Source organism: Ursus americanus, chromosome 6, assembly GCF_024610735.1.
Source record: "Ursus americanus isolate L20-20 chromosome 6, mUrsAme1.1.p, whole genome shotgun sequence".
NCBI lineage: Eukaryota > Metazoa > Chordata > Mammalia > Carnivora > Ursidae > Ursus > Ursus americanus.
In genome coordinates this window covers 7,674,387-7,702,164 of record NC_142132.1, presented here as the reverse complement: position 1 = coordinate 7,702,164, position 27,778 = coordinate 7,674,387, and the positions used below count along the sequence as shown (strand labels likewise).

At 51.4% G+C, this 27,778-nt stretch overlaps 2 protein-coding genes across 7 annotated transcripts in view; one reads left to right on the top strand and one right to left on the bottom strand.

The window, feature by feature from the left end:
* Positions 1-1,738: 1,738 nt before the first annotated feature.
* NKX1-2 (NK1 homeobox 2) lies at positions 1,739-20,536 on the bottom strand. 3 transcript variants are annotated; one of them, XM_045772636.2, is made up of 2 exons: positions 6,322-6,658; positions 1,739-4,676 (listed from the first exon to the last, which is right to left on the bottom strand). In XM_045772636.2, the coding sequence occupies exons 1-2, from the start codon at positions 6,533-6,535 to the stop codon at positions 3,946-3,948; spliced, it is 945 nt and encodes a 314-aa protein (XP_045628592.1). In that variant the 5' UTR covers positions 6,536-6,658; the 3' UTR covers positions 1,739-3,945. The 3 variants fall into 3 exon arrangements, 1 of the variants encoding a protein (XP_045628592.1); XR_006775399.2 differs by lacking the exon at positions 6,322-6,658 and adding an exon at positions 20,057-20,536 and having other exon boundaries at positions 4,583-4,676; XR_006775398.2 differs by lacking the exons at positions 1,739-4,676; positions 6,322-6,658 and adding exons at positions 7,033-13,072; positions 20,057-20,536.
* LHPP (phospholysine phosphohistidine inorganic pyrophosphate phosphatase) overlaps positions 20,524-27,778 on the top strand; it is a 129,069-nt gene continuing 121,814 nt past the window's right edge. For all 4 annotated transcript variants that reach the window (XR_015724698.1, XM_045772633.2, XM_045772632.2 and 1 more), the window contains exon 1: positions 20,524-20,709. Coding sequence is in view for 3 of the 4 variants with exons in the window: in XM_045772633.2 (XP_045628589.1) it covers positions 20,585-20,709 (125 nt within the window). In the remaining variant the exon portion in view is untranslated. The remainder of the gene's footprint in view (positions 20,710-27,778) is intronic.

The window sequence follows — 27,778 nt, the reverse complement described above, 5'->3', positions numbered from 1 at the left end:
AGCCTACAACTCTGAGATCGAGAGTCACTCGCTCCACCAACTGAGCCAGCCCGCCACCCCTATCAAGGTGTATTCCGTTCGCAAACACGCACCAAGCCATACACATCTGACATTTTCAGTGTTCCATATGTTTATTATACTCCAGTAAGAATTCCGTAAGTGAGGCGGGTGGGCCAGGTCCAGCATGCTTACTATCCTTTCTATTTCAGGTGGAGAACAATGCCTTCATTGAGTCAGGCCCTCAGCTCGGTGTTTCCTGGGCAGACCCTCTGTAGTCGGCTGAGCTAGGCTTTATGGTGAGGGAACTGAGGCCCAAAGACACAGGGAACTTGCCAAATTCACTTATCGACAGGGGGCTGGAAGTGGCTTTGAACATGTAGTCCTTGAAAACCACAGCCCAAGGCTGACCCGGGAGAGCAACCCTCCTTCCAAGGCTCAAGGCTCGCTCTCCCTTTGTCTCCACAACGGGGATCCGGGGATCCGCTGGGATTTGCCTCCAGCTCCCCGCTGCAGGCGGGAGGGGGCACTTCCTGCTTCTCTTTCCCTGAGTCTGGGTCTTCCCACTTCATTGACTCTTACAGGCCTCCCTTCAACTGACTTCAAGGTGGAATGACATTTTTAAAAGTGTACTTATTAGCATTTATTGAAGAATATCTTTTAGCCTACTCATAATGTTTAAAGCTAGTTAAGTAGGTCTTATGGGTTATTTCTAGAAAGACAAATACACCAAATAGACTGTGCCCATAAAATGGACGGGGATTTCTCAATGTATGGTAGGCTCTCCACTCACTCCCTTAAACACATGTGGCTCCTTGCCTGCGTGGTTTCAAGTGGGGATCTGCAATGGATCTGCAATGGTCTTTTTTTTTTTTTTTAGATTTTATTTATTTATTTTTGAGAGAGAGAAAGAGCTGGAGCAGGAGCAGAGGGGGAGGGGCAGAGGGACTCCAATGAGGGACTGATCCCAGGGGATCATGACCTGAGCCGAAGCCAGATGTTTTGTTTTGTTTTTTAATAAGTTAGCTTCTTTTTATTTATTTTTAAAAATTTTTAAATATATTTTATTTATTTATTTGACAGAGAGAGAGGCAGTGAGAGAGGGAACACAAGCAGGGGGAGTGAGAGAGGGAGAAGCAGGCCTCCCGCTGAGCAGGGAGCCTGATGTGGGGCTCGATCCCAGAAGGCTGGTATCATGACCTGAGCCGAAGGCAGACCCTTAACAACCGAGCCACCCAGGCGCCCCTGAAGGCAGATGCTTAACCGACTGAGCCACCCAGGCATCCCTGCAATGATCATTTTAGCACGAGAAATCTACGACCAATGGACAGCCCAAGCCTAAAAAGTTATTTACCAGGCTCTTTATGGGGTATTAAGAATTCGTAACATAAGTCTAGTAAGTTAATGTCCTAAAAATCTGGTCCTTAGGTGTTGATCTAATTTGTAGCCATTAATAAATTCTGTCAGATACTTCACTTTTGCTATGAAAATGGCCCTGTGTGTTTGTATATACTGCCGGCTAGCGTAGCCATTATATGTATATCTAGCATGGGTTTGGAAAAGTAGCCAGCATGGCATGAAAAAAATAGTGTTAGGGTAGAAATACCCCTATTTGTGGAGACTAGCTGGTGGGGGGAGGGAGACACATCTAAACACACTCCGATAATTATAAAATTAGTTAAAAACTCTGCTAATAGAGAACAAGAAACAGTTACATGAGAAATCATTACAAAAAGGATTTATTAGACAAACACATCAATTGATTGAGTCTAAGGATTTGGTCGGAAAGCCACTGGGCCTTTCAAAGAAGCAGAAGTCCAAAGTCACTGCTACAACGTGTAGAAACCAGAAAGGTCAGGACTACGGAACTCCATGCTAGCCCACAGACAGATAAGCCTCCCACCTCCCTCCCGAGACCCTCTCTTCCGCTGGAGTCTTCTGTGATGCTGGTACCTGAGAGAGATTAAATGTTCCCCATATCTTACAGAAATTCAGCTCTTGTCACAGATCTTGACCCTGTGCATTTGACCGGCCTGTTCATGACCCACGGGATGTTGCTTTTCAAAAACCAACGAACAGTTATCGAGAGCGTGTTTCTCAATAGGTAAAGTGAATAAAACATTCTCAACTACAGTAACTGCATTTTTAATCTCATCTGGCATCAACTGTCTTTTAGAAAGTTACGACGTGTTGTTTGGGGACACTCTAACATAGAAGGAAACGAGTAATTAGCACATCATATGTAATTAGAGGATACCCATTCTCAAATCTTGTGAGAGTCCCATGAATATGACATCTTCATTTAATTTGGCAGAAGGGAGGATATTTTCTATCATTCCTGATAATAATAGAACTAGATATTTTAAAATTATAATATCATGTGTTCATGACACCAAACTGGGTTTGCTTTATCAGAAGCCTTTGATCATTAAACGTAATTGTTAACAGCACAGGCTATCAAAAACTAGTAAGAAGTATGGTGTCTGTGTAGATATCAGCCTGGCCTCAAGTAACAAATAAAGGTAAGAATGAAACAGATATGACCTGGATGGGAACCTCAGGGTTCCCGAGATAGGGACTCCAGACATATCACATGCAAAACTAAAGGCAGTATTCCAAACAAATCTGGCATGAGAATTTTTCAGAATAACTAACCTTTTCAGGGACATAATAGAAGTAGCGGTTGGAACTAAGGGCCGTACATTAAGTTGGGGGGGGTGTGAATCCATTAGGGGAATGTTTTTGCTTCCACACCCCAAGAACTACTTCCTTCGCACCCTTGACAACCTTTTGCATGTGATGCCATCCTAGAGTCTGTTTGGAACAAGAATGGCTCTAGATGAAGCTCTAAAAATGTTGAGTTTGTGCCTTTAAAAAATAGTCCAATTCATGACTGTCATGTGTCCTGGGGGGGCTCTCCTCTCCCAGCTCTGTTCACTATGTGGGAGCCTAGGAAATGCCAGGACAGACCAATGAGAGGATCAAATACCGCAAATTAAGAGGGTGGCCGCGGGCAATAGACCTCAAGATTTTAGTTGAATTGTTGGTCCCTTCATTATCATTTTTAAGCACGTGAGGCCATTGCCTGTTGGCCAAAGCTGCTCTCAAAATCTGCAGGACTGCGAACTGCGCCTGCGTGAGCAGGTAAGTCTAGCCACAAAGCCGTTACATTCCCTAGCAGAAACTTCCGGTCTTCTGAGAAAAGTAAGATACCTATTTTCTCAGGAACAGCCTGTGGGGAGTCTGTTTGGAACAAGAATTGTGCTCAAGTACCAATCTTAAATGAAGATCTAAAAATGTGCAGTTTTGTGCATTTAAAAATAGTCCATTTCACAGCGGCAGTGTGTGCTCGTGGACCCAGCTCGTTCAGTATCTGGGAGGAATCAGTGGGTTTGGGCCAATAATCAAGTATGAAAAAGGAAACAATACGCTCTGAACGGGGGAAGCTGCTTACCCTCTGAGTGAGCTAAAATGTTCGAAGAAGATTCCATCCTAAGTGTGAGCGACTGGCGGGCAGGAAGTCTTGACTCCCTGGCATCACCATCCCCGCAGCTGTGTTAGCCCAGCTCGGGCACCCAGACTCTCAGAAGGCGCCCTTGCACGGAACCGAGCCTGACCGAAGGTGAAGAGGCGGTTCGACCGGGAAACATTGAGGGCAGCCTTCATCTCTGGACACTTTTAAAGACGACAGATCCTTGACCTCCTTTGTGGACCGCGTGGATCAGGGGTTCTTCGCGGCGGGAAGGGGCGCGGCTGGAGTGGGCAGGCAGCCTCTCCCTGCCCTCTGGTGGCGCCTCCCGACCGCTGGAAAGGAAGGGGCGCGCAGACACCCGCTCACCACGAGGGGGCGGTCCCCGCACGTCGGCGCCCCTCGGAGGAATGGGGAACCACACGACCACGCCAATCACTCGTGAGTCCGGACGAAGTGCACCTCGAGAAGCTCTGGGTTCATAGGTGCGGAGCGTAGAAATGGGTCAGGTAGGACGGCCCGAGGAAGGACGCAAAGGGGCCCCCAGCCGCTGCGGCCGTTGGCGGGAAGGAGGTGGCGGCGGGAAAGAGGACGTTGGCCGCCGAGTAGGAGGGGAAAGTCTGAAAAGGCAGTGCGCCCGGGCCGGGGGGTCCGGGGCTGCCTCCCGCGCCGCCGCCGCCCACTCCAGCTGCTGTCCCGGGCGCTCCGGGCTGGGGCGCGCCGCTCCCCGCCTGCGCCGCACCGTCGGCGCCGGGGTTCTGCTTCTTCCACTTGGTCCTGCGGTTCTGGAACCAGATTTTGACCTGCGTCTCAGTGAGGCTGAGCGACAGCGCGAGGTTCAGGCGCTCGCACACCGACAGGTAGCGCGTGGCCCGGAACTTGTTCTCCAAAGCCACAAGCTGCTCGTAGGTGAAGGCGGTGCGCGCGCGCCTCGGCTTGGCGCAGCGGGGCTCGGCTCGTCGGCGCCGGGGCCGCGGGGAGCCGGGCGAGCTGGGGGAGCCCGCGAGCCCGCGGGTGCTTCGCTCCCCCGCCGCCAACGCCGCCGCCCGGGACTCGGGGGAGCGCGCCGGGTCCGCTTGCAGGCGCTCAGCCCGTTCCTGCGGCCGCTGCTGGCCCGCGTCCTCGGCTTCCTCCTCCTCCTCCTCCTCCGCCTCCTCGGCCTCCGAGCCCTCCAAGGGGGACGCCGCGCCCGCGCCGCGGTCCGCAGCATCTAGTGGAGAAGGGCAGGGTGACCAGAAGCCCGGAACGACCCAGCCCCTCTAGGTTGCCAGACCCCCTCCTCCTGTTCCCCTGAGTCCCTAGCTGTGCACCTCTCCGGCATCTCGCTCCCCCCACCACCCCGCGATCACGCATCCTCGCAAGCCCTTCCCAGGAGTGGGGGTTTAGGGGTGCGGTGTCCTCTTGCCCTTTACTCATTTGCTATGTAGTAGACGTCCAAGAAATGAATTTTGAATGAATAAATGACAACCCCCATTAAGAAAATATAATGACCATATTGGACAGTATTGGGCGGGTATGATCACTGTACATTGAGACATCGAGATGTCAAGCGCATTTAAGGCTCTATCTCCCTAGGCCCTAGAAGCCTATTTTGGTCTGGAACTCCTAGCAATTAAAAAAGAAGTTATTAAGCTCCCTAGCCCCCCCCCCCCCCTTTAAAGTGAAATTCCCTCTTTCCCATCTTCTCTCTCCCGCCGTGTTAATAGAGTTTCAGATTTGTGCGGGACCGGATCGATAGATGTCATCTATTAAAGGTAAGTTTTAATCGAACAATATTAGGATCAGACAGGGAAAGGGGGTTTGAAGTCGGTACCTGCAAGCTGCGGGCAGGAGATATGCAGGCGCCAGTAATAGAATATCGATCATGGCTGTGGGGGGAGGGGAGCGCGGCCCCTCCGAGGGGCGATCCGAACAATTACCAGGCGGACTACCCGGGCCCAAGCACAGCCGCCAGAGGCGCCCCGAGCCCCAGACAATCACTGACAAACTTGGGGAGGAGAAGCAGGGGGCTGTGCCGCATCCAGCCTCTCGGACTTGCGCTCCTAACTCGGCGTGCCTCCAGGGACCCTCGTGCCCACGCTCCACCCAGCACGGATCCTGCTGTCTTTTGCCCGTCCTTCCAGACACAAACTCTCCCAGACCCCTCGTCAGGTGCCCGCCAGAGTTAGGAATAAGTGAAAACCTTTCGAGGAGAAAGGACCAAAGGCCTCCCATCACCCCGCCCCACCCCTGCTCCCGCCCCAGTTAACGATTGGATCTGGGGAGGGAGAGGAGAGCGCGTGGGGCAGCGGAATCTCTGCAGGTGTCTAGATGGTTGGAAGCGGGCCCTAAGTGCGTAAACCTGACTTCGCATTCCCTTCCAGACACGGACGCATGATTTAGCCTCAGCTTCCTCATCCATAAAATGGGGGCAATATTCATCATGTTGGCTACCTCGCCGGTTCTGAAGTTTTCCATGACTTCTATCTCAGTCTCTGGTCTAGGCCCTGGCACGTGGTGGGTGCATCATATGCCCGATAAATGAATGAGCCTGGATAAGGTGGACGTTGGCTGTTTAGTTTCCACTTCGAGCAAAACAGAGCTGTGGTGCTTAGTGGCTTGGCCGGTGAGCAGGGACGGGCTTTGGGAGGCGAATCCCCGACCCAGGATGCTGGGGGCCTCTTTTCTGCCTCAATTCAGTTCCAACACAGAGACAAGGCAACACTTTGCACCTCGTCCTGTGAGCTTTCCCCTTTGGCGAAGGCTCCGCTAACGGCCACTCACTCGGTCCCGAGCTGTCCACCCACCTCCCAACCTCCCCATCGCATCATCTCGGCTGGGGTTTCCCGGGACTCGGGGCCGCTTCGTATCCTTACCAGGGGTCTCCCGCTGCCGAGCTGAGTCCTCTGGGCTGGCGTCCTTCCCCGCTTCGGCCTCTGCCAAACTTTTCTTGGCTTCCCGGGGAGCAGGGCGCACGGCCGGGAGCGCAGCGCGGGTGAATTTCTGCGGATCCAGGATGTCCAGGACGGAGAAGGAGATCTTGTGGTGGGAGGGAGCCGCCTTGGCCCCGCCGTCCTGCCATGCCAGCATGCCCGCCGTCTGGGGACCCGAGGCCGGCGGCGCGGTGTCCGGGATGGCCGCGCTCTGGCTTGCCTTCGGCTGTGGCCGGGCCGCAGCTCTCCAGCCAGTAAGAGGGTCCGGGCGGCCAAGTGGATCTGGGGAGGGGCACGCGGAGGCGGGGCTGGGAGAGAGCCGCGGGGGCGCTGCGCCCGGATTGGCACTTGCGCGGCCCAGACCCCAGCCACGTGCAGGGGCGCGCTCGCAGCGGCTCCAAGACTGCCCCGCGCGGCGCTGGGGCCGCTCGCCTCGGCACAGGGGCGCCGGCGTGAGCCCGGTGCGCGCGCCCGCCCATACTTCACCGCCGGCTCCGCGCGCCTCTGCCGGACCCGCAGGGACTCCGGATGTGCGCGAGCGAGGGATCGCGGGACGATTCCATCTTGGGGATCCCCTCCTCCCCAATACACATTCTGCCTTGGGCTTGGGTTTGTGACTTTTCCCCGGTGACTCTGAATTGGGGATATAATTGAAGCCAGCAGTGATTACTTGAAGGCAACGCTCCGCACATCTCCTGCCCGCCAGGCAATCACAGTGATGGCCTCAGACCTGGTCACCTCAGACGTAAAAACTCTAATGTTCTCACAATTTACAGTTTACAAAGCCCCTGGGCTTGCGCGATCTCACTTGGTTCTCTGAGCATCCCTGTGAGGTAGGAGTGGCCTGGCAAGACTATCATCCCCATTTAAAGATAAGGAAATTGAGATTCAAAGGTGCGAAGTGCGTTGCCCAAGGTTACTGTTGACTGGTGACAGCGGCCGGATTCGAACCGAGAGGTCTTCTTACCCCGGACCAGTACCCTTTCCAGGATATCCTGCCATGTCAGAAATGCGTCCTGTGCCCTGTGTCCGAGGCTTTCCCTTCTGCCCGGAGCCACAGCCTAGCGGCACCGAGTCATAGAGCAGCAGGGGTTTGGGGGAGAGGTCCGAGCCCCCGCTATGGTGTCCCGCCGCTTTGGGAACCTTGACGGGTTGCGGGTTCAGAGCCAGGTGAGATGCCTTGGTAAGGCCAGGTGAGCCTGGCGAGGGTGGCTGCCCCGGCTGCCTGAGCCTCCTGCCGAGCACAACCCTGATGCCCTTCAGTCCCTTTTCACAGTCACAGATTCAATCACGCGCAACAGAAATTGGGTCTCTGGGACCCAGTTTGCATCTTTGACCCCTCCCCCATCCCCTTCTAGCCCCAAGAAGAAAAAAGGTTAAAAGATGCTTGTCTGGTTTGAATTTAAGGTCAGAGAACAGAGATTACCCAGCGGGCCCCCATCTGCCCCGCCAGGTCCCCTGGAATGACGAACATCAGTCCTCGGGGGAAACTTCCACCAGCCAGACCCATCTTAACATTCCTTTTTCCTTTTGTGGCTCGGGGAGCAGTCTGTGAGCAGTACGCATTTACTCCAGCAGCAAATTCTGAGGCTTCTCCTACCCCTCTGCCCAGAACCACTTCTAACTCTGCTGTTCCTTTCTTCCCTGCCCCATGGGGCTTCCAAACAATGACTTGGCAATTAATATTGTCCGAGAAGGTAGCAGTAGGAAGAGGAGGAGAAACTCGCTCATTAAAGTGCGGGGGGGGGGGCTGTTAATCCCATCCGTTATTGAAGGGAAGACCCTACCCGCCGGTTCCTTGTAGTTTTTCTCATTCAAACCTGTGGCCCCTCCCAGAGGCGGCCCCTGTATTCCCTGCCGACTTTAAAGCCCTGCCGAAATTCAAACCCGCTCTAGTCCTAAAGCTATGATGGATTGTGCTTTTACCGGAAAGCAGGAAGGGAAGTGTCCTGCCCGAGCCCCTTGGCCCACCTCCCACCAGAGGGAATGCATACCCTGTGAAAACCAAAGAAAAGGTGGCCCTGGAACTAAACAGTGGCACCCAGGAACTTGGATTGCAAATCACAGAACCTTCCAGAACACATACCAATAGGTTACTTTGCTTTCTGTTTTGACAACTCTTTCTCACCCAGATCTCACTTGATTTTTTTTTTTTAATTTCCTTTTCTTTCTCCTTGCCTCCCCATATTGAGCCCAGCCCCCATTTACTTTTTCCCATCCACATTCACGCTTCTTCTACATTTAGGTTCTTCAGGGTAGAAACAGATCTCCCTCAGGCAGCTCCAGAAGGGGTATTTGTGGCGTCTCACGATGGGTCTCATCTGTTCTCTTAGCAACCTTGCAGCCATTTTCCAAGGAAGGTGGGCTGGCATCCCAGAGGCACCCTATGCCCAGACCAGAGGGACAGGGAAGGCTGCAGATGACAAGGGCAGCCCCAATTTGGGTCATTTTCATTTCGCTTTATAAATTGCCTCGAGGCACGTATTGCATGGTGCACTGGGTGTTATACACAACTAATGAATCATCGAGCCTTACATCGGAAACCGGGGATGTACTGTATGGTGACTAACATAATATAATAAAAAATCATTAAAAAAAATAAATTGCCTCGAACAGTTTTTGTTTAAAAGATATGAATCACCTTTCCTTTGAGGTCGACGTGTGTTAAATACAGAAAAGGAGCAGCAAAGGGAGAAGCAACATATTGGAGACAAAGACAAGAGCACATAAAGGCCACATTTTTTAAGACTCAATCGTTAAGAACTTCTTTTAGTTTTTTAAAATTTTCGTGCCCTTTAGTTTTCCCCTCTATTTCTGATACGCGTGCTCAGTGCAGCACAGGTTACCGTGTGTGGCTTCTGGAAAAAGATGACACAGAAGAAACATTGTAGTGTCTCCTATCAACATTGAAGGGATAGAAAATGCTCCCTCTTACCCAACTTAGAAATTCCCCACCCAAAAAATAGGCAAAATTCCTCAATTTAGTGAGGGGAGGGGGGCCTTAGGGAATTGTCTTTCTAGCCACCTGCTTTGTAAATGACCAGGAGCTAGTGAGACCTCTGATAGGTACAATTTGGTCTTGTGGTCATTCACGAACATCCTCCCACATGTATTTCTATGTGGGGTGTTCCTATATAATAAATATATCCATATCCAGCAAACCACCTTCCCTCTGTGCATGGAGTTGATTTGTTTTTTCAATGTGCGCATTAAAATTCTGCCTGAGTGCTGTCTTTAAATTGCTTTGATACTAGGTGGGTTCCAACCCTGACCTGTTCTGATGGCAAGTGATGGCTGTAACAAGCTTGGGATCAATATTCATAGCGGGTGTCCTGGGCTGATAACACTATCCAAGACAATGTTCGCTATCAGTGCAGACAGCTGAGATATTGCGCCATTAGGGATGTTGTGTTAAATAACCTGATCCATTTCTGGGGCTATTTAATGAATTTCACAGTTTAGATAGTATCTTTAAGGAGAAGGCAAAGGCTATTCCGGAGGCACTGATGCAAATCGATGATGCCAAGCTTCCCAAGCTATTCCACAAACAAAGTGGCCTATAATTCCAGCACAGCCTTGAAGAGCTAGCTGCTGCCCGAGACATGAACAGCGTGAACACGGAAAGAATTTGCTGTTTATGCAGAGGGAGAGCAATATTATGAGCCGTATCAAAGCACCTTAGATAAAATCTTATGTCCCTGAAATAAAATACACAAATTCTCTAGGTAAAACCCTGCAGTTTGGGCCAGCCCCCTGAGTAGGACATAGATGCCAAAGAGACAGCTTCATAAGGCACAGCTTGGTGACAAAGGGAGTGAAGTCAACGGCAGGGGCAGCCGTGTGGGAACCCCATTATTCATGACCTCAGCCAGCTTTCCCCAAAATATATTTCAATTCAAAACGGGTCTGCAAAATGGGAAGGGGGAAGGCTCTGGATTGTAAAAGGAAACTAGTGATCCTTGCAGAATCAGGTGTTAATGTTTACTTGACTCTACACCCCTTGTTGCCCCGTAGAGCTCATTTACAATTAAAGGCTAGCATTTACAGTTTCCCACCAGGGCTTTGAACTCTGGCTGCCAAGCCGGGCAAGTATTCCTTTTAAAAACCCACCTCGGAGACTTTGATTTGTGAAAGCTCAAAAGGCAGCCTTCCCACTGAACCCCACTGCAGCCAAAAGAAAAGTGGATACTCAACATATTTTGCTTTAAGAAATCAGTATTCTTGGAAATCAAACAGGTTAAAAAAATCAACTTTTTAAAAAAAATCAACTTCTTTATCTCAGAAATGTTGAGGAAGCATCAAAGAAGGGGATAAAGCAACCACTATTTGATAAGTAGAATACATGTTCATTGCTTCTGATAATGACAATTAATATAATTAATAGCTGTTCTTTTTGGGGAACTTGCTCTGGACCAGGCACTTGGCCAAGGTCTTTGCTCATTTTGGGTTATTTCATTCAATCCTTCCCCACAACCCCATGAAGCAGGCACTGTTACTGTCCCCAGTTTTCCCATGACCCCAGAGCTAGGAAGTGGTGAAGCTGAGATCTGGACCAGAGCAATGAGATTTTAGAAGCTGCTTTGGGAAAGTTCCGCTCAAGGGAATCATATTCCGACCCCAGGGTGAAATCTAATCATAGACATTTATCGAATGGCTTTCCTTCAAAGTGATGGGGAGAGCTGGAATGCGTAAAAGGACCCAGAAAATAACTGAGCCCAGCTCTGCCTGGGAGGGTACCGCAGTGCCCGTTTGGGGATCGAGCTCCAGCAGCTCTTATGCTCAGTGTTTTCTAATGTTTTAAGATATTCCCGGGAGGAGCCCAAGAATTGCCAGGCAAACCAAATTGCTCTGGGCATCTGGAAAAGGAGAGACATGTCATTGGAAAAAGAACAATGGAGGGGGGGAATGCCAAGTGACAAGCTGGGGACATATGGGGAGAGAACTGGGGAGGGACAGGGCCAGAAGGAGCAGGGACACGAGTGCAGTCTGGGCTGTTGCTGACTGTGACCATCGAATGCCACGTTAGCGCCCTTCCCAAGGGAGGCACATGCGGGATAAAGACAAGGAAGCAAGGTGAGACTTCGCGAGTATGTGAGGCGCCTTCTTCCTTGAATGGAGGGAAGCATGATCTGTCATTCTTAGGCAGCCTCCTGCAAGGTAGGTGTCAAAGCCCTCTGTTCCCCGCATCTGTGTCTAAATTTCATGCCTTCAACTTCTTTTCCCTGGTCTCCCTGCCTCCAACCTTGCCATCTCCGCAGGCTCGCATGGGTGTGCAAGCTCCAGCCCTCAGAGGGCCAGGCCGTGGCCTAGAAGAGCAAGACCAGCAGGAGTGCTAGTGTTCTATGACAGGGGGATGCTGGTACTCCACCTGGAGGATGAGGACCTTGTAGGGACGCTGAGCAGAGCTGCCAGATCTCCATTCTGCCCCAAAGTAGCTGGGAAGCTGGGTTCGTATGTGATGAGTCCAAAGTTTTAAATGCTGGCAACCAATTCAAAATGTTGAAAAAAGCCCATCAGAAACATGTCTGTGGGGGCGCCTGGGTGGCTCAGTCAGTTAAGCATCCGACTCGGTTTCAGCTCAGGTTGTGATCTCAGGATCCTGGGATCGAGCCCCACCAGCATTGAGCTCCGTGCTCAGTGGGGCGTCTGCTTGAGGATTCTCTCTCTCCCTTTGCCCCTGCTCTCTCTCTCTCTCTCTCAGATGAATAAATAAATAAATAAATCTTTAAAAACAAAACATGTCTGTGGGTCCCAAGTCTGCCACCTCTGCTGTGCTCATACCAAGTGACCTCACCTGATTCACTGCTCATGGCATTTCCGTGGCTACTGGGATCCACAGGGTGAAGACAAAATGCCCTAGCTCCAAATATGAGGTTCTTCACGATCCAACCCCGCTGCCTGGGCAGCTCTGGTCCCTGGACTGAGATGCTCCATGTTACGTGTGTGGGTGTCCTGCCCATTCACGCTGCTTTCTCAGAGACTCCGCCCAACCTTTGGGTCCTGGTGAGTGGGCAGTGGGCCAGGCTGGGGGGAGGGGGACTCCAACCCTTGGGCTGGCCCATTCCTGGGCTGCCCAAAGCAGTCAGCTCAACCAGGTGAGCTGGACCAGTCTGATCCCAGGAGTCTGATCAAGACCCACGGGCATCTTTGCTGCCCATGGTGGGTGCTTGACATCACCGGGCAAGAAACATGGAGATGGGGTGACTGTTATGGGGCCACATGAGCACGGAAGCAAGGAGGACGTGGAGACTCAGCGAGAGCTGGGGGAGCAGCACAGAGCAGAGGTGCAGAGCAAAGCGGGGAAGCTATGATAGGCACAGGCAGGTGGGCGAGCACCAGCTGCTGCCTGAGCTCCATTCTCGCAGAGGCCGGCTGTGCGGCTGCTTCTGGGTTCCCGGTGAGCCTCTGCGTACCCTTGCATACGTTCCTCCTCACTTTGATGCAAGCCACCCTTATCAGTCAGGGTTCTCCAGGGAGCCAGCACCAGTAGGCTGTATGGATATACAGAGATAGATACATCGAGATACAGAGATGTTTTAAATAAGGAAGTGGTTCATGCAGTTATGAAGGCTGGCGAGTCCCAAGGTCTGCAGGATGTGTGGGCAAGCCGGAGACCAGGAGAGCGGATGGTGGAGTTCTGGTCTGAATGCCAGCAGGCTCAAGCCCCAGGAAGTGCTGCTGTTTCCGTTTGAGTCTGAAGGCAGGAAAGAAGCCATTATCTCAGTGGGAATGCTGTTAGGCAGGAAGGTCTCTCTCTTACTTGGAGGAGGTCAGCCTTTGGGCTCTGTTTAGGCCCTCAACTGATTGGACGAGGCCCACCCATACTGGGGCAGGCAATCTGCTTTACTCGGTCTGCCAACTGCAATGTTTATATTACCTAAAAACAACCTCATGGGCACACCAACAGTCATGATTGGCCAAATATCTGGACACCCTAGGGCCTCGTCAGGTTGATATACAAAATGAACCATTACACACCCTGAGAGGAGCTCTAGCCCTGATGAGAGGAAGGAACCCTGGGTAGAACTTGCTCCCACACCTGTGTGTGTTGCTCTGGCAATGTTCTCTCCATCCCACACCCGCTGGGGAGCCGGCGTTCAGCTTCTAGTCTCCTGCGTTCAAGTGCTCTTTCCTCCAGGAGGCCTTCCTTGCCCTGCCGGGCCGACCGGGGCACTCCTTCCCACAGGGCGCCCAGCCTTCTGGCCAGCCTTGGTAGGCATTGCTTGCTTTTCCTGGTCAGCATCCTCGCCCCTTTTCTGGCATCGGTAGCTTGATTTTGCTCAGGCCACCCCACCTTACCCTCCTTCCTATGTGGGACCGCCAAGCAGGGCCCCACCTTGCCCTGGCCATGGGGTGGGAGTGGGCACCTGCAGGACCATTCAGGCTCTCTCCCCTGGGAATCGGAGGCAGTGTGACACCGAGCTGGGGCTGCTTGGTCTCAGCAGTAATGCCTGAAAGAAGTCGTCTGCTAATTCTCACTCTGGAGCTGGCGGTTCTAGTACTTTTTGAGGTCTGGAGAGCCGGTGTTTTCTTTGAGTCTGTAAATTGTCTTACAGCCTTTCCAATGCTTGCCGTGCCCCCTCCCCCTTTTTGGCATTCAATTAGCCAGGGTCTAGGAATGCTGATTGGCACCACCTTTGTCATACTGTGTGGGGTCCAGACTATCTGGTCCTTGGAATTTCCTAAAGTTGGAACCCACACTGGGATGCCTGGGTGGCTCAGTCGGTTGAGTGACTCTTGATTTAGGCTTGGATCAAGCCCCACGTGGGGTTCTGCACTTAGCGGGGAATCTGCTTGAGATTCTCGCTCTCCTTCTGCCCCTGCCCCCACTCTCTCTCCCTCTCTCTCTCTCTCAAATAAATAAATAAATAAATCTTAAAAAACAAAAAGTTGGGGCCCACACAGCATTTGTCTCTGTGCCCCTTCACACCCAGGCATTTAGCAGACTGAAGATTCCAAAGGAATCTTCATCATAAAGGATGGCCCAATAGCATAAACCCAAAGCTCTATAGTCTGATTAAGAGGGATTGGAAACCCCACACCTTAAGAGGTGGTACAGGCTAAACTGAAAATAACAACAGGATCCAGAAATGTTTAGATATGCATATGGTTCATAATGGATCCTCCTTCCTCAAGGGAAAGCCCATGCATTTGTGGAATAACTTTTATGCTTTTAAGCAGGCCATGCCCGCAGGGCAACCACGCCCTTTGCCGAAGAAAACTGTCAGGGTAGAAGCGATGGGAAGAAGATTACTTGTCTCTCCCACCCAGCTGCAGGTGAGCAGTGACTGCACTCCTCCACCCACGGCCACGGGTCCCCCAGCTGCATGTGTCATGCGGCTGTAACAAGAACGCCTCAGGCCTAGGGGTGGTAAACTTCCACGGCTGAGTACAAGCTCTTTGCTGCTTTCCCTTACTCCTGCCCACACCTTTGGAAGTACCTCCTGTGAGTGTGCCGATGGTCCGCCGCGAGATCTTCGTAATTCAGAGTACTTATTTAAAACTGCTAACTCCCCACTCCTTGTACAAATACGGAGCAGGTGGCTCCCGGGCCAAAGAGAGGCCAAGGAAATACAGCAATCCTGGGAAAGTGTCACACACTGTGTCTTCTCCCGTACACCTTTGCCCACATTGCTCAAAAGCATTAGAGCCGACAGCCTGAGCCTCACCTCCCTGTCTGCTAGGAGGTCCTGCCAGGCAGCGACAGGAGGGAGGGAAGAACCAACGATGAATATCATTTGCAGCCTGTCCGATCAGTACCTCTACTAACAACACGCACACAGGAGGCTGATGCCTGGAACGCGTTCCCCTACAAAGTGAGCTCTTCTTAGGAAAAGAAAAAAAACACAAGATCATAGAACATCAGAGCTGCCTTATGCATGCGAGGTCATTCTAGAGTCTGGAATCTAGACTCTTCTTACTTAAAGTAGGGTCTGTGGACCAGCAACATCAGCCTACCTGAGGGCTTGTTAGAAACGCAGAATCTGGGGCGCCTGGGTGGCACAGCAGTTAAGCATCTGCCTTCGGCTCAGAGCATGATCCTGGCGTTATGGGATCGAGCCCCACATCAGGCTCTTCCGCTATGAGCCTGCTTCTTCCTCTCCCACTCCCCCTGCTTGTGTTCCCTCTCTCGCTGGCTGTCTCTATCTCTGTCGAATAAATAAATAAAATCTTTAAAAAAAAAAAAAAAAGAAAGAAACGCAGAATCTCAGGGCACCCGGTTGGCTGTCAGAAGAGCACGCAGCTCTTGATCTTGGGGTTGTAAGTTTGAGCCCCACATTGGGTGTAGAGATTACTTAAAAATAAAATAAGAAAAAAAAAAAAAAAGAAATGCATAATCTCTTTTCATCCCAGACCTACTGAATTAGAATATGGATTTTAATAAGCTCCCCCAGGAAATTCACATGTATCTTAAAATTTGAGAAACAGTGATCTAGATCCGGACGCCAAGCAGCATCAGCATTGCTTGGGAGCCTGTAAGAAACGCAGGTTCTTGGGCCCATCCCAGACCCCCTGAATCCAAAACTCTGTTTGAGTGAGCCCTCCAGGTGATTTTAATGCACATGAACATTTGAGAGGCACTTCTCGACCGATGGCTCCTTACTTTCTTTTCTACTATGGATCACCCAGACTTCTCTTGGTCTGGTCTCACTTTCTAGGGGAGACACACTTTGATAAGAATAGAAGGTTCCCGTGGGGGACTCTAACTTTGCCTGCACGGTGTCTCTTCCTTCTTTTTCTTATCTACTTGGACTACTTAAACAAAATGCCACAGACTGGAGGGGGGGCGGTTCTACACAGCAGAAACCTATTGCTCCCAGTTCTGGAGGCTGGAAGTTCAAGATCAGAGTGCCAGCTCAATTGGGCTTGGTCCAACCTCTTCCAGGTTGCAGACTGCCTGATTTCTTGCAGTGCTGGCACCGGATGGAAGCACGAGCTAGCTCCCTGGGTTGCTTTTTTTTTTTTTTTTTTAAGATTTTATTTATTTGACAGAGAGAGAGACAGCCAGCGAGAGAGGGAACACAAGCAGGAGGAGTGGGAGAGAAAGAAGCAGGCTCATAGCGGAAGAGCCTGATGTGGGGCTCGATCCCGTAACGCCGGGATCACACCCTGAGCCGAAGGCAGACGCTTAACCGCTGTGCCACCCAGGCGCCCCCCTCGGTTGCTTTTATCAGGGCATAATCCCATTCATGAGGACTCCATCTCATGACTGCATCACTTCCCAAAAGGCCCCACTTCCTAATACCATCATGTTAGGCGTTAGGATTTCAACATATGAATTTCGTTGAGGACACACACTTTTAGATCATAGCACTCTTGTAATAGTGCCCTGCTTTTTGCTGGGAGGCCTCCCCTCCCAAGTTCCATGGGCGGTAAGACTATGAACACCAGCCCTGGTAGGCACCTAGGTGAGGCTGCATCGGCATAGTACTGCTTCCCTCTGAACACGGACATGAGGAGTTTGGGGGCTCTGACACAAGAGGGCCAGAGTTTTTTCTGGAAGCGTCAGACCAAGTTGAGGAATAGGTTCTTCCCCATGTGGTTTTCCTGGGACGCTATGGGCCTGGAACTGTCACAGCTCTCTCTCCCAGTTGCCTGGAGAAAGCCTGACCACACTGAGAGAGAAGGAAGTCAACCCACAGATGGGGCGGAGCCCAGAAATGGAGAGTCGGAGAGCCTAGAACAGCACCATTTAAGCCTTGGAACCAGCCGTGCCTGAAGCCATCAATTGCTGGACTATCTGGTCACATGAGCCAATACATTCCTTTGAAATTTAAGCCGTTTGAAATTGGGTTACTGGCAACGAAAGTCCTAGCTGATACAAGCAAATCTAGAAGGATTATACGACATCGACTATAGCAATAGAAGATTGAATGGATTCACATTGGAGCGGAAATACAGACATGATTTGTAAACTTATAATTGGAAATGTAACAGGCCCGAAGCTCTGCCCACTGAAGTGTTAACTGAACTAGCTCTGGCCCGAAAGATATAAACAAGAGTCTACTGGATCAGGATTTGGGGGAAGCTTTTGTTTTCCTGGTATAACGGCATGACTCCGCTGTCACAGGCCCTTTGCCCTTTTCCTTCCCCTTCTTCTTGCCTGAAATGCAGACATAATGTTTTAGGGGTACAGCAGGCACCGTGAGAGCATGAAGGTGAACATCTCATGTTAGGGATGGAAGAGCAGGAAAGGGAAGGAGGCTATTCCTGATATCCCTGGAAGCTATTGTACCCGCCCAGGCTGGCCTCCCTCTTGACTTCCTGATATACGAGAAAAGTATCTCTATTTTACTGAGCAACTACAGCTGGGTTTCTCTCACATGCAGCCAAATGCAACCCTAACTTATACAATGTCCTTCACCCATTATATCCAAAGAAAGGTCATGGACTTTTGGGCTAGGTCCAAGTCCATCAGTGGCCCACAATACCATGTTGTCACCTTGGACCAATGTCATTCTTCAGATGAGAAACCTGAGTCCCTGTATTCATTTCCTATTGCTACTGTAACAAATTGCCACGAATGTGGTAGCTTGAAACAACACAAATTGATAATCTTATGGTTCTAGAGGCAAGAAACCCTAAAAGCAAGGTGTCAACAGGGCTGAATTCCTTCTGGAGACTTCAGAGGAGAATCCATTTCTTTCCCTTTTCCAGCTTCTAGAAGCTGCCTGCATTTCTTGGCTCACGGCCCCTTCATATTCAAGGCCAGCGGTGCAGCATTTTCAAATCTCTTTCCCTCCATCCCTCCCGCCCTCTCTCAGCTCTGCTTCTGTTGTCATGTCTCCTTCTCTGACTCTGACTCTCCTGTCTCCCTCTTTCCCTTATAGGGACTCTTGTGATCACACTGAGCCTATTTGGCTCACCCAGGATGACCTTCCATTTCAAGATCCTTAGCTTAATTGCACCTGCAAAGTCATTTGGCCAGGTAAGGTAGTACATTCACGGGCTCTGGAGAGAAGGCTGTGGACACCTTCTAGGGGCATTATCTTGTCTACCACAATCCTAGATAGAGAAAGTGATTTGCTCAAGATCCTACATGGCCAGTAGAAGAGGGAGAACCATGGGCAGGCTCCCCACCACTGGCAGAAATGTCCTTGCTTCTCCTCTGTGGTAGGAAGCTACAGGCCAGCCATTCTTCAAGATCCATTTCGGGCTGTCCCTCGGCTCAGAAACCACTGCTGCCCTCTGTGGCTAACAGAGCTCATTCTCTTGGCTGTGTCTATGTCACTTATTGGGACTTGGCACACATTTGGTACACCTTCAAAGTGTATGTCTTGTTCTTGGCAGTCTTGACTCAAAGGCAAAGATCACACCTTAGACCTTTTTGCAATCCTAGAGCCCTGAGCCCGCAGAGTAGACTTTCAATACATGTCTTCAGAACATGATGTTCATGGCAGACTATCCAAATGGACTCACTCAGCTCCTGTACCACAGAATCTAGAAGGCTAAAAACTGCATTTCCAAGACTCCCTTGCAGGTTGGACTAGGTTCCACCAAGCCAGACATGGTGAAAGCAAGGTAAGTGGTAGCCACAGGTGGAGAGAATCCTTCAAGGACACGATAGGGGGTGGATTTGGTTCCTTAGGGCCTGTACTGTCAGGTCCCTGGTAACTTTGGGGCCAAGTACCCCAATGGAATCATGCAATTGGGCATTTCTCATAACTGCATAGCTCTTGGCTGTATAGTACTTGAGCTTGGTTCTCCAGTTCCCATGGAAATCTGTAAGCTTCATCTGCCTGGTGTAAACATAACGCTTTAGCTGGTGTGGTTTCTATTTTCTGCAGCTAAGAACCATGGCTAATGTTCTTTTATTTATTTATTTTTTAAGGTCTAATATTCTTTTCTCCCTCAGCCAGATTGTAAATTCCCAAAGGGCAGGAACTACATTTTACATCCCTCCTGTAAAATCAAGAGTACACAGTTCCCCAGTAAACTTAGCAACACGATATGCACAAGTCATTGAACGGAGTTAAAATTCTACGATTCTGACAAATTTTATGTCACGTCTGTGACTGAAGAACTTGAGATGAAGTGGCCATTCTAATTTGGTCTTCTTTTGCTAAGTCACGCCCAGAGGAGCCTGATTTTTTTCAAGTTTCTTTCTTTTTTTTTTATTGAAAGATTTTTATTTATTTATTATTTGAGAGAGAGAGATACCAAGCAAGTGGGTGAGGGGAGGGGCAGAGGGAGAGACAAGCAATCCTCCCCCACTTTGAGCAGGGAGCCTCAGGAGGGGCTCCATCCCAGGACCCCAATATCATGACCTGAGCTGAAGGCAGATGCTTAACTGACTGAGCCACCCAGGCGCCCCTCAAGTTTCAATTTAAGTACTTGCAAAGGTCAGAGGGGTAGTCAAGGAAACTTCCCCTTTTCTATTTCTATTTATTGCAAAAATGAGGTAACATTAAATGGATTGTAACAATTCATCCAAAATGTCACTAGCCTAACACACTGCAATGTTTCCATTTTCTTCCCAGCCCTATTCCTATGCATCCTTAATTTTGCAGGGCTGTGGTCTACGTTACTTCCTGGTAATGTAAAATCTACTACAGTTTTGTAGTCTGCTTTCTCATATGTTGTAACACAAGCAATTTCCATGTTGTTACCTAGTTTTCATTTTGGGTGGCATATTTCTTTCTGTAGCCATGTTACACTTGTTTGCACATTGACTTACCTTCCAGCTTGTTCTGGCATGATAGCTTACATTGCACTCAACCTTCTTTAGAATCACTTCCTTAGCATCACTTCCCAGGCGCAGGATTATCCGGCCAATTGGTCCAACTATCTCCATCGCTTTTTGGGCTGTCACAATCCCAGCAAAAGGATGAGGACACCAATGATCTCTTTAACGTTTGCTACTTTTACAGGTGCTTCCTTGTCTTGATTTGCCTTGCTCTGGTTTTTAGGGAGGTTGACTATTTCCCACCGGCTTGTTTTTTGCTTTTCCTGGCTTTTGCCCACTTGGGGAGCTGGCTCCCATTTCGTGGGCGTGTGACCCGGGAATGGGGAGGCCGCATCCGGGGTCCGGGTTCCGCATCTCGCGGTTCCGGGTTTGCACCCGGCCCACCCCACTGGCCCCGCCCCACCCCGCCGGACTGCACAGCCCAGGACTACACTTCCCAGGCGCCCCTGCGCGGCGAGCCCGCCCGCAGTTCCCAGCCGCGGGTTGGGATGCGGAGTCTGAGGCGCACAGCGGAGCGCAATGGCCGCGTGGGGCAAGCGGCTGGCCGGTGTGCGCGGGGTGCTGCTGGACATCTCGGGCGTGCTGTACGATGGCGGTGAGGACGGCGGCGCGCCGATCCGTGGCTCGGTGGAGGCGGTGGCGAGGTGAGTGGGCCGCGCGGCCGCGGTGGGCGCAAGACTCGGCGCTGAGTCGGGTCTCACAGACGGCTTCTGGCCGCTGCCGGGGGCGGGGCTGCGGCTCTGGCCCCGCCCCCGCCCGCGTCTCGTGAACCCACCTGGGCCGGACCCCGCCGCAGCACCCCCCAGCTGATCATAGGGTCTCTGCTGGTCCGAGGTGCGCTGTCGACAGGGCAGCCCCGACTTCCTGCGGCAGCTGAGCGCTTGAGATAGGACTGTTCTGAATTGAGATGCACAGCCCACGCCGGATTTCGAAGACTTAGTGACAAAAACGTAAAGAGTTCTTTGTGTTGCTTTATAGGGTTTACATGTTGAAGTGATACTAATTTGAATAGATTAGGTTAAATAAAATATATTAAATAGATTCCACCTGTTTTTTACTTTTGTGAATGTAGTTACCAGAAACTTTAAGTCATGTATGTGCTGTCGTCATTGGTTTAGGGGGGTGGGGAGGTGAAGGGCATCTTGCCCCCCAAATCTTGCGCACAGAAGACCACGCAAGCACTACGTTGGCACCACTGGACCCTCCGCTTTGTAGTTGCCATTGGCACGACAGACCAGTGCTGCCATGATTTGGAAGGGCAGCCAGGAAGGGCTAATTGCCCAGGACTTGACTTCCCAGACTCACTGGTTGGAGGCCGCTGGGTTAGTGGCCTGATCTCACTAGAACTCAGTTTACCTAACTCTAGATGGCAATTAAGTGAGCCTCTTGGTCCTTCTCAGGGAGCGCACCCCACCGGTCTGTACAGGAGCCAGACTGTCCTGTGTAGCAAAGTTGGAGGTGTTTGAGAGGCCAGGAATTCGGAAAAGGGAGACATTGCCACAGGGAGTGCATGTGAAGGGCAGCCCAGACCTAGGAGACTCCCGACGGCCTTGGGAGCGTCATTTCCTAAAGTACAGGTTTAAGTTCTGCCCTTCGCCTTAGTCTCTGTTTACCCCAAGGCTTCAGACAAACTCTGTCATGAACAAGAATATTATGGGAATGCGGCAGAGGGCACTGGCTGTATTTTGGGGTTAAGTGAACCTAGTATGGGGAAGCCCGAGGTCACAGTCTCAGGGCTGTGACTAAGGCAGACAAGTCTTCGTGGGACTCATTGTCTGCAGGGGAAATGGACAGTACACTTGGACGCAGACAAGTAAACATAAGGTTGGCTGAAAAAGTGAGAGAGGAGAGGTTGGACTTTTCTGAGGAGAAAGCATTGGACTCAGTCAGAGGGTACGAAGGGCCATCTGGGATGAGGGTCAGAGGACATGCATTCCAGCTAGAGGGAATAGCAGCTGCAAAGTCCTAGTGGCAGAAGAGAGCTTGGCACATTCATGTTCATGGAACCACAGAGGGGGAGCATGGCTAAAGCAAGAACTTGTTGCAGACAGGTGCCTGGACATTATCCTGAGTGTGGTGGGAAGTCACTAAAGATTTTAGGCTGGAGTGTCATGTGATCTGATTTATGTTTTAAAGAACTTGAAATGTAAAAAGTGAGACTATATAAGTACCAAATGAAACAGGAGATTTCCTTTGAAATCCTGGAGTAGAGGACCTTTATAATTTTGCCCCCAAATCTAGAAATCAACAGCAAAAAAATCAACAGCGTAATAGAAAAATGCCCAAAAGATATAAACAATTAGTTCACGAGGGAGAAAGAGCAGATGACCCCTAAGCGTAGGAAAGATGCTCAGCCTTACTTAGAGAAGAGAAATGCAAATTGAAACTATGCCAAGATGCCATTTTTCATCAATATGTGAAAACTGCCAGAAACGCACAACTTTGGGCATGCATTCACTAGGTGAGAGTTTGCGGAAACAGACCCTGTCGTACGTTGCTTGTGGAAGATACATTTGACATTATCTCTCACCCGTTCCACTCTGGAAATTGCCTTGCCTCATATGTGAGAAAAGACATCAGTGCGAGGTTGTTCATGACTGTAACTTTTGAAATAGGAACACACTGGAAACAGCTCAGATATCCCGTCTATGCAGGGGAACACCATTCAGCGTAAAAAGGAATATGTGTGCCTGTTGTATAGACGTATTGTCAGTAAAGACAGCAAAGCACAAAACGGGCTGTGCGGTGTGTCTTTTGGTGGAAAAGGCAGAAATGCAGGCCTGTGTTCCTGCTGCTGTGTTTGTTTAAGGAACCTGAAGGAAGAGCTTCAGTGTTTGAAGAGCTAGGGGGTGGACAGTTGGGGAGTGCTGTGTGGTTGATTCTTCACTGTACAGCTTTGTGTATTAACTTTTTTTAACTTTTTGAACTATGTGAATGTATCTCCCATTTGAAATTTTGAATTGCAGATACTTTTGTCAATTATACGTCAGTAAAGCTGGAAAAAAGGTACCTCATCAAAAAAACAAAAAACAAAAAAACAAATATTTTAAGGTCACTCTAGTTGCCACGTGGGGAATGGCCTGGCCGTGGGGCAGACGACAGGGCTCAAGAGAGGAAGCAGGGGCAGCAGTTAGGAGACTATGGTGTGGTCCAGAGAGAGATGGTGGGGCGTGGACTAGGGAGGTGACAAGAAGGGCGTGAATGAAAGAGAAGTTTTGGAAGCAGGACCAGGAGGGCCTGCTGATACAGGGAGTGTTGTGGGGGCCAGGGAGAAGAGGAAATAAAGAATGGCTCCCAGTGTCGGACTAGAGCACCTGAAGGGATGGAGAGGGTGGGAAGGGGGTGCAGGCTCTGATAGCTCGTGATGTATGTCAAGTTCTTCGCCCAGTGCTAAGTGCGGGTAGACCCCATGACAGCACAGTAGACATACATATGTACATACATACATACATTTATTTAAGTTTTGGGATTTTTTTTATTGAAGTATAATTGATATACAATCTTATGTTAGTTTCAGGTGGACAACCTGTTGATTCAGCAATTCTGTACATCATTCAGGGCTCACCACGATGAGTGGAGCCGCCATCGGTCACCAAACAACATTATTACAATATTATTGAGTACATTCCTTGTATTTCTGGGCAGGCGAGGCTGCTCTCAGAGGTGCCTATTCTGTGCTAGGTATTCGTGCTTTCCTTTCAATGTCTTGACAGTCTGGGGTGGGGAGGGGCTGTGGTTCCCCTTTATCAGTCGAAGCCACTGCAGTTCGAGGCGTGCCAGGGTCTCAGCTGGGATGGCCCAGGGACCATGGGGACCCAAGTCTGCCTGACTCCCAACCGCTGTGCCCGAGCCATGCTTTGAGTCCTGTGTGGGAAGAGTGGGTATTGAGAAAGGCCAGGGGCTTCCAGCAGCGGGTCCTGAGTAATGCTCCCACCCTGACACAGACCTGTCCGACAAATGCGTGTGCAGATCCCAGAGTGTGGCAGTAAGGAGGGTCCCTGGCCTGTTCACCTCTGTGGCTTCCGCACTGGCACCTTCCCACCCGTCTCCGGAGGGTTTTGTTTGATTTACTTTAACTCAGGCTGATCGAAGTAGCTGGGATGTCTCCGGTAGCAGCTGTACTGTAGAAATCTCACACCTGTGTAACAGCAGCCTTGAAATTCATCAGAAAAGGGGGATTCCCTTCTCCAGAGCATGTGGGATTATTTTCGGTGAGGGGACACAGTACTCCTTATCCTGGGGGATTTTATCATCGTGCTGCCCAGGGGCCTGGAGAACTAATGGCTTCGTCCCTTTGAAATCTCCCAGGCTCCCAGGCCACAGGACCAAGTCCCCATGCCTCCTCCGGGTCCACCAGGGCCTTCTCAAGTGAGCTCTGTGGCCCCTTGTCTACGCCCTCACCCACCTCATCCCCTTGCTCCTAGTTGCAAACACTCCTGGGCAGGGTTTTCACTGATGAGCCACTTTGTGGCTAAGCACCCACTGAGCCTGGGTCCACCCACACCCCGGTGGGCTCTGGCTCTCTGGACATCCTTTTCCCTTGGCCTCTTCTGCCCAGCCTCCAGTGGCTCACAGATCACACTCAAGCCTTCCTTGTGGGTGGCCCTGGGCAGGCACGAAGCCCAGCATCCAGATGGTCAGTGGTAGTGAGTATGGTGCTGGAAGCTTCCCCCTGCTTTTGGAGCTTTCCGTGGGGACGTTTCACACATGCAGCATGCCCCTATTTTGTAGCGACCGAGCCAAGCCTGGACCCTCCCAGGAACCTCTTACGGAACAGGTCCTGGCTGCCCAGGTGAAGAGCGCCCTGCGTTTGGCTTCTTTCTATAGTGTTTGCAGCCACAGGAGTGGTTCTTTACACCCTGCACTCCGTGACCCCCTTGATAGGCGAGGCTCACTTCGATGTCTGAGGAGCTCAACGGAAGTCCCTGGGGTGAAAGCAACTGCAGAGGGACAAGCGTCATGGGGAGGGGACAAGGTCCTGGGGGACCAGTCGCTTCATGGCAGCTCCCCAGCACCACAGGCTCCCAGCAGCACCGTCCATTTGGGGAACCCTGGAGGGGGCGGCTCACTACTCTTCTTCCTAGACTTTCCGTAGTGACATGTTGTCTCCAGGTTTTCTGAAAGGTTCCCACTGTTTTGGGGACACAGAGCACATGCAGAGGATAAAGCCTGCTTTCCACAACTATGTGGACAACAGTCAGAGTGGTCACCAATGATGGAGGGAGGCCTGTCGTGTCCCGGCTGGGTGCTTGACCGCATAGCTACCTCCACAGGCAGCCCCCACCCAGGTAGGGATTTCAGGCCCCTTTTCACAGTGTCAGAGGCGCAGAGATTCAGGAACTGGCAGAAGTGGAAAGGTGGCTGGGCTGGGTTAGCCCTTGGGCTCCTGTGACTCCAAGGCCTCCATGTCCCTCACAGCACCACGCTGCCTCTCGGTTTGCTCCTTCATTCACTCCCACCCAACAAGTGTTTACTGAGCCCTTCTAAACTGCCAGGACCCTCGGCAGTGAACAAGGCAGAGGGAAGTCCCAGCCCTTGTGAAGCTGAGGGTCCAGTTGGCAGAATCCGTGTAAACAGCACCTGGAAAGGCCCACGTCCGATGCAGGGAGACCCAGCCGGCAGGGAGCTGGGGAGCTGGGGTGTGGGAACATAGCCTCGCAGGTCCTGCGGTGTGCGCTGGGATCTGCAGAGGTCATTAGGGCCAGGAGTGTCCCGGATGGAACTGAAGGCCCAGGGTTCGGAGGCCATGCCGGCTCCTTTCTGGAGCTGCTGGGGATGGTGCTGCAACCTCTCTCACTGCTCTAGGATTTGTGGGTGGGCGTGGTAATGGACATCTGTAACCAGCCCGGGGTGCCCCCAACATTCCCTTTATTAGAGCCCATTCTTGGGCATTTGGGCTCTCCGAGGGGAGCCATTCAGAGGCAGGGCCAGGCACAGCGGGGGCCGCAGGGGCTGGCCCAGGGGCCGGCCAGCACAAAGGAGAGCCCTGGAGGCATCTGCATGTGAAAGGCAGGTGGGCATTTACTGCATCCTGTCTCAGGCCACTAAAGCACATCTGCTGGGCCCTGCCGGCCCAGCCTTTTTGTGGCCGGCGGAAGGAAGCAGGCCTCGGCCCAGGGCCGCTTCATAAAGCAATTCCCACCCAGGACCGCCAGACCTACAACCCGTCCTTCCAGGTGGGGCCTCTCAAGCCCCAGGGTGCACCGGAAGCCCTGGGACCCTGTTGACACTGAGGCCCCTCCCAGCGGGTTTTGGAGCAGCTAAGGGTGGGGCCAGGGGCACCTTGTCGGAAGTCGCCAGCCTGCAGACCATAGGACCGACCCCTCCTCCCCTCTCCTCCTTAATCCTGGGCCACCCTGGCAGCATCTGGGCCTAGGAGTGGCAGTACTAAGAGCTGCTGAGGGACAGCTGGGAGCCTCACCTGTGCTGCCGCACCCCATCCTCCCGGCACCTGCCAGGGGAGGCCCCTGGGGATATCGGAGGGGGTGGCTGCTTGGTTGAGCTTGTTTAGTTTAGGCCAACAGGAGCTCTCCTCACTCAGCCCAGACCTGGGACAAGGTGTGTTTTGATGTGTACCTGCTGCCATTTCATGAATGGCTCCCTCCTGTAAACATTCCCGACTAGGGCACGAAGGTCCAGAGTAAAGAGTCCAAGTCCTTTTGTCACCAGCCCTGGCCCACGCATTCTCCCAGGGTAACAGTGTGGTTCCTCCCTTCCTCTCGATTTCCACCCCCCCCCCCCCGAAAGCACAGAGGACTTGAAAGCCCAGTGCCTCCCTTTCCTGACGTCACACCCTCCTCGCCCCCTGCCCCACACTCCTGCCTCCTCCATCCTGGTGCTCACAGGTCACTGGAGGCTGAGTCCCTGCAGATCCCGAGCCCGGGCTTTCCAATCTTCTGTGGCCTCAGAGCATTTGTCCCCCAAATGAATCCACAGTAGGAACCCCCCCATTAAAAAAAAATAAAAGAACAAAGTTTGACAAATGTATATTTTCTCTGTTCAAATCTATAATTGATGACAAAGCCAGCAGTGAGAACCATCAGAGTGTTTTGATGAATAACAATATTAAGTCAGGGCCAGTGGACAGCCCAACAGTTAATTTTTTTATTTTTATTATTTTTTTAAAGATTTTATTTATTCATTAGTTAGAGAGTGGGTGCACACGCACACAAACAGGGGGAGGGGCAGGGGGAGAAGCAGGCTCCCCACTGAGTGAGGAGCCCAGTGCAGGACTCAAACCCAGGACCCTGGGATCACGACCCGGCAGACGCTTCACCGACTGAGCCCCCAAGGCGTCCCCCTGTTTTATTTTTATTTATTTTATTTTTTTATTTTTTATTTTATTTTTTTTTTAAAGATTTTATTTATTCATTCGACAGAGAGAGAGACAGCCAGCGGGAGAAGGAACACAAGCAGGGGGAGTGGGAGAGGAAGAAGCAGGCTCACAGCAGAAGAGCCTGATGTGGGGCTCGATCCCATAACGCCGGGATCACGCCCTGAGCCAAAGGCAGACGCTTAACCATTGTGCCACCCAGGCGCCCCCCCCGTTTTATTTTTTAAAGATTTTATTTATTTATATGAGAGAGAGGACGAGCAGGGGAGGAGCAGAGGAAGGAGAGGGAGAAGCAGACTCCCCACTGAGCAGGAACCCCAATGAGGGGCTCGATCCCACAATCCTGAGATCATGACCTGAGCCGAAGTCAGACGCTTAAC

What these genes read in the sequence shown, in the direction of transcription:
- NKX1-2 (XM_045772636.2), bottom strand. Translation starts at nt 6,535, where the DNA reads ATGCTGGCATGGCAGGACGGCGGGGCCAAGGCGGCTCCCTCCCACCAC. An exon ending in TCGGCAGCGGGAGACCCCTG is followed by an intron (nt 4,677 to 6,321) that starts GTAAGGATACGA and finishes CTTCTCCACTAG; the next exon opens with ATGCTGCGGACCGCGGCGCG.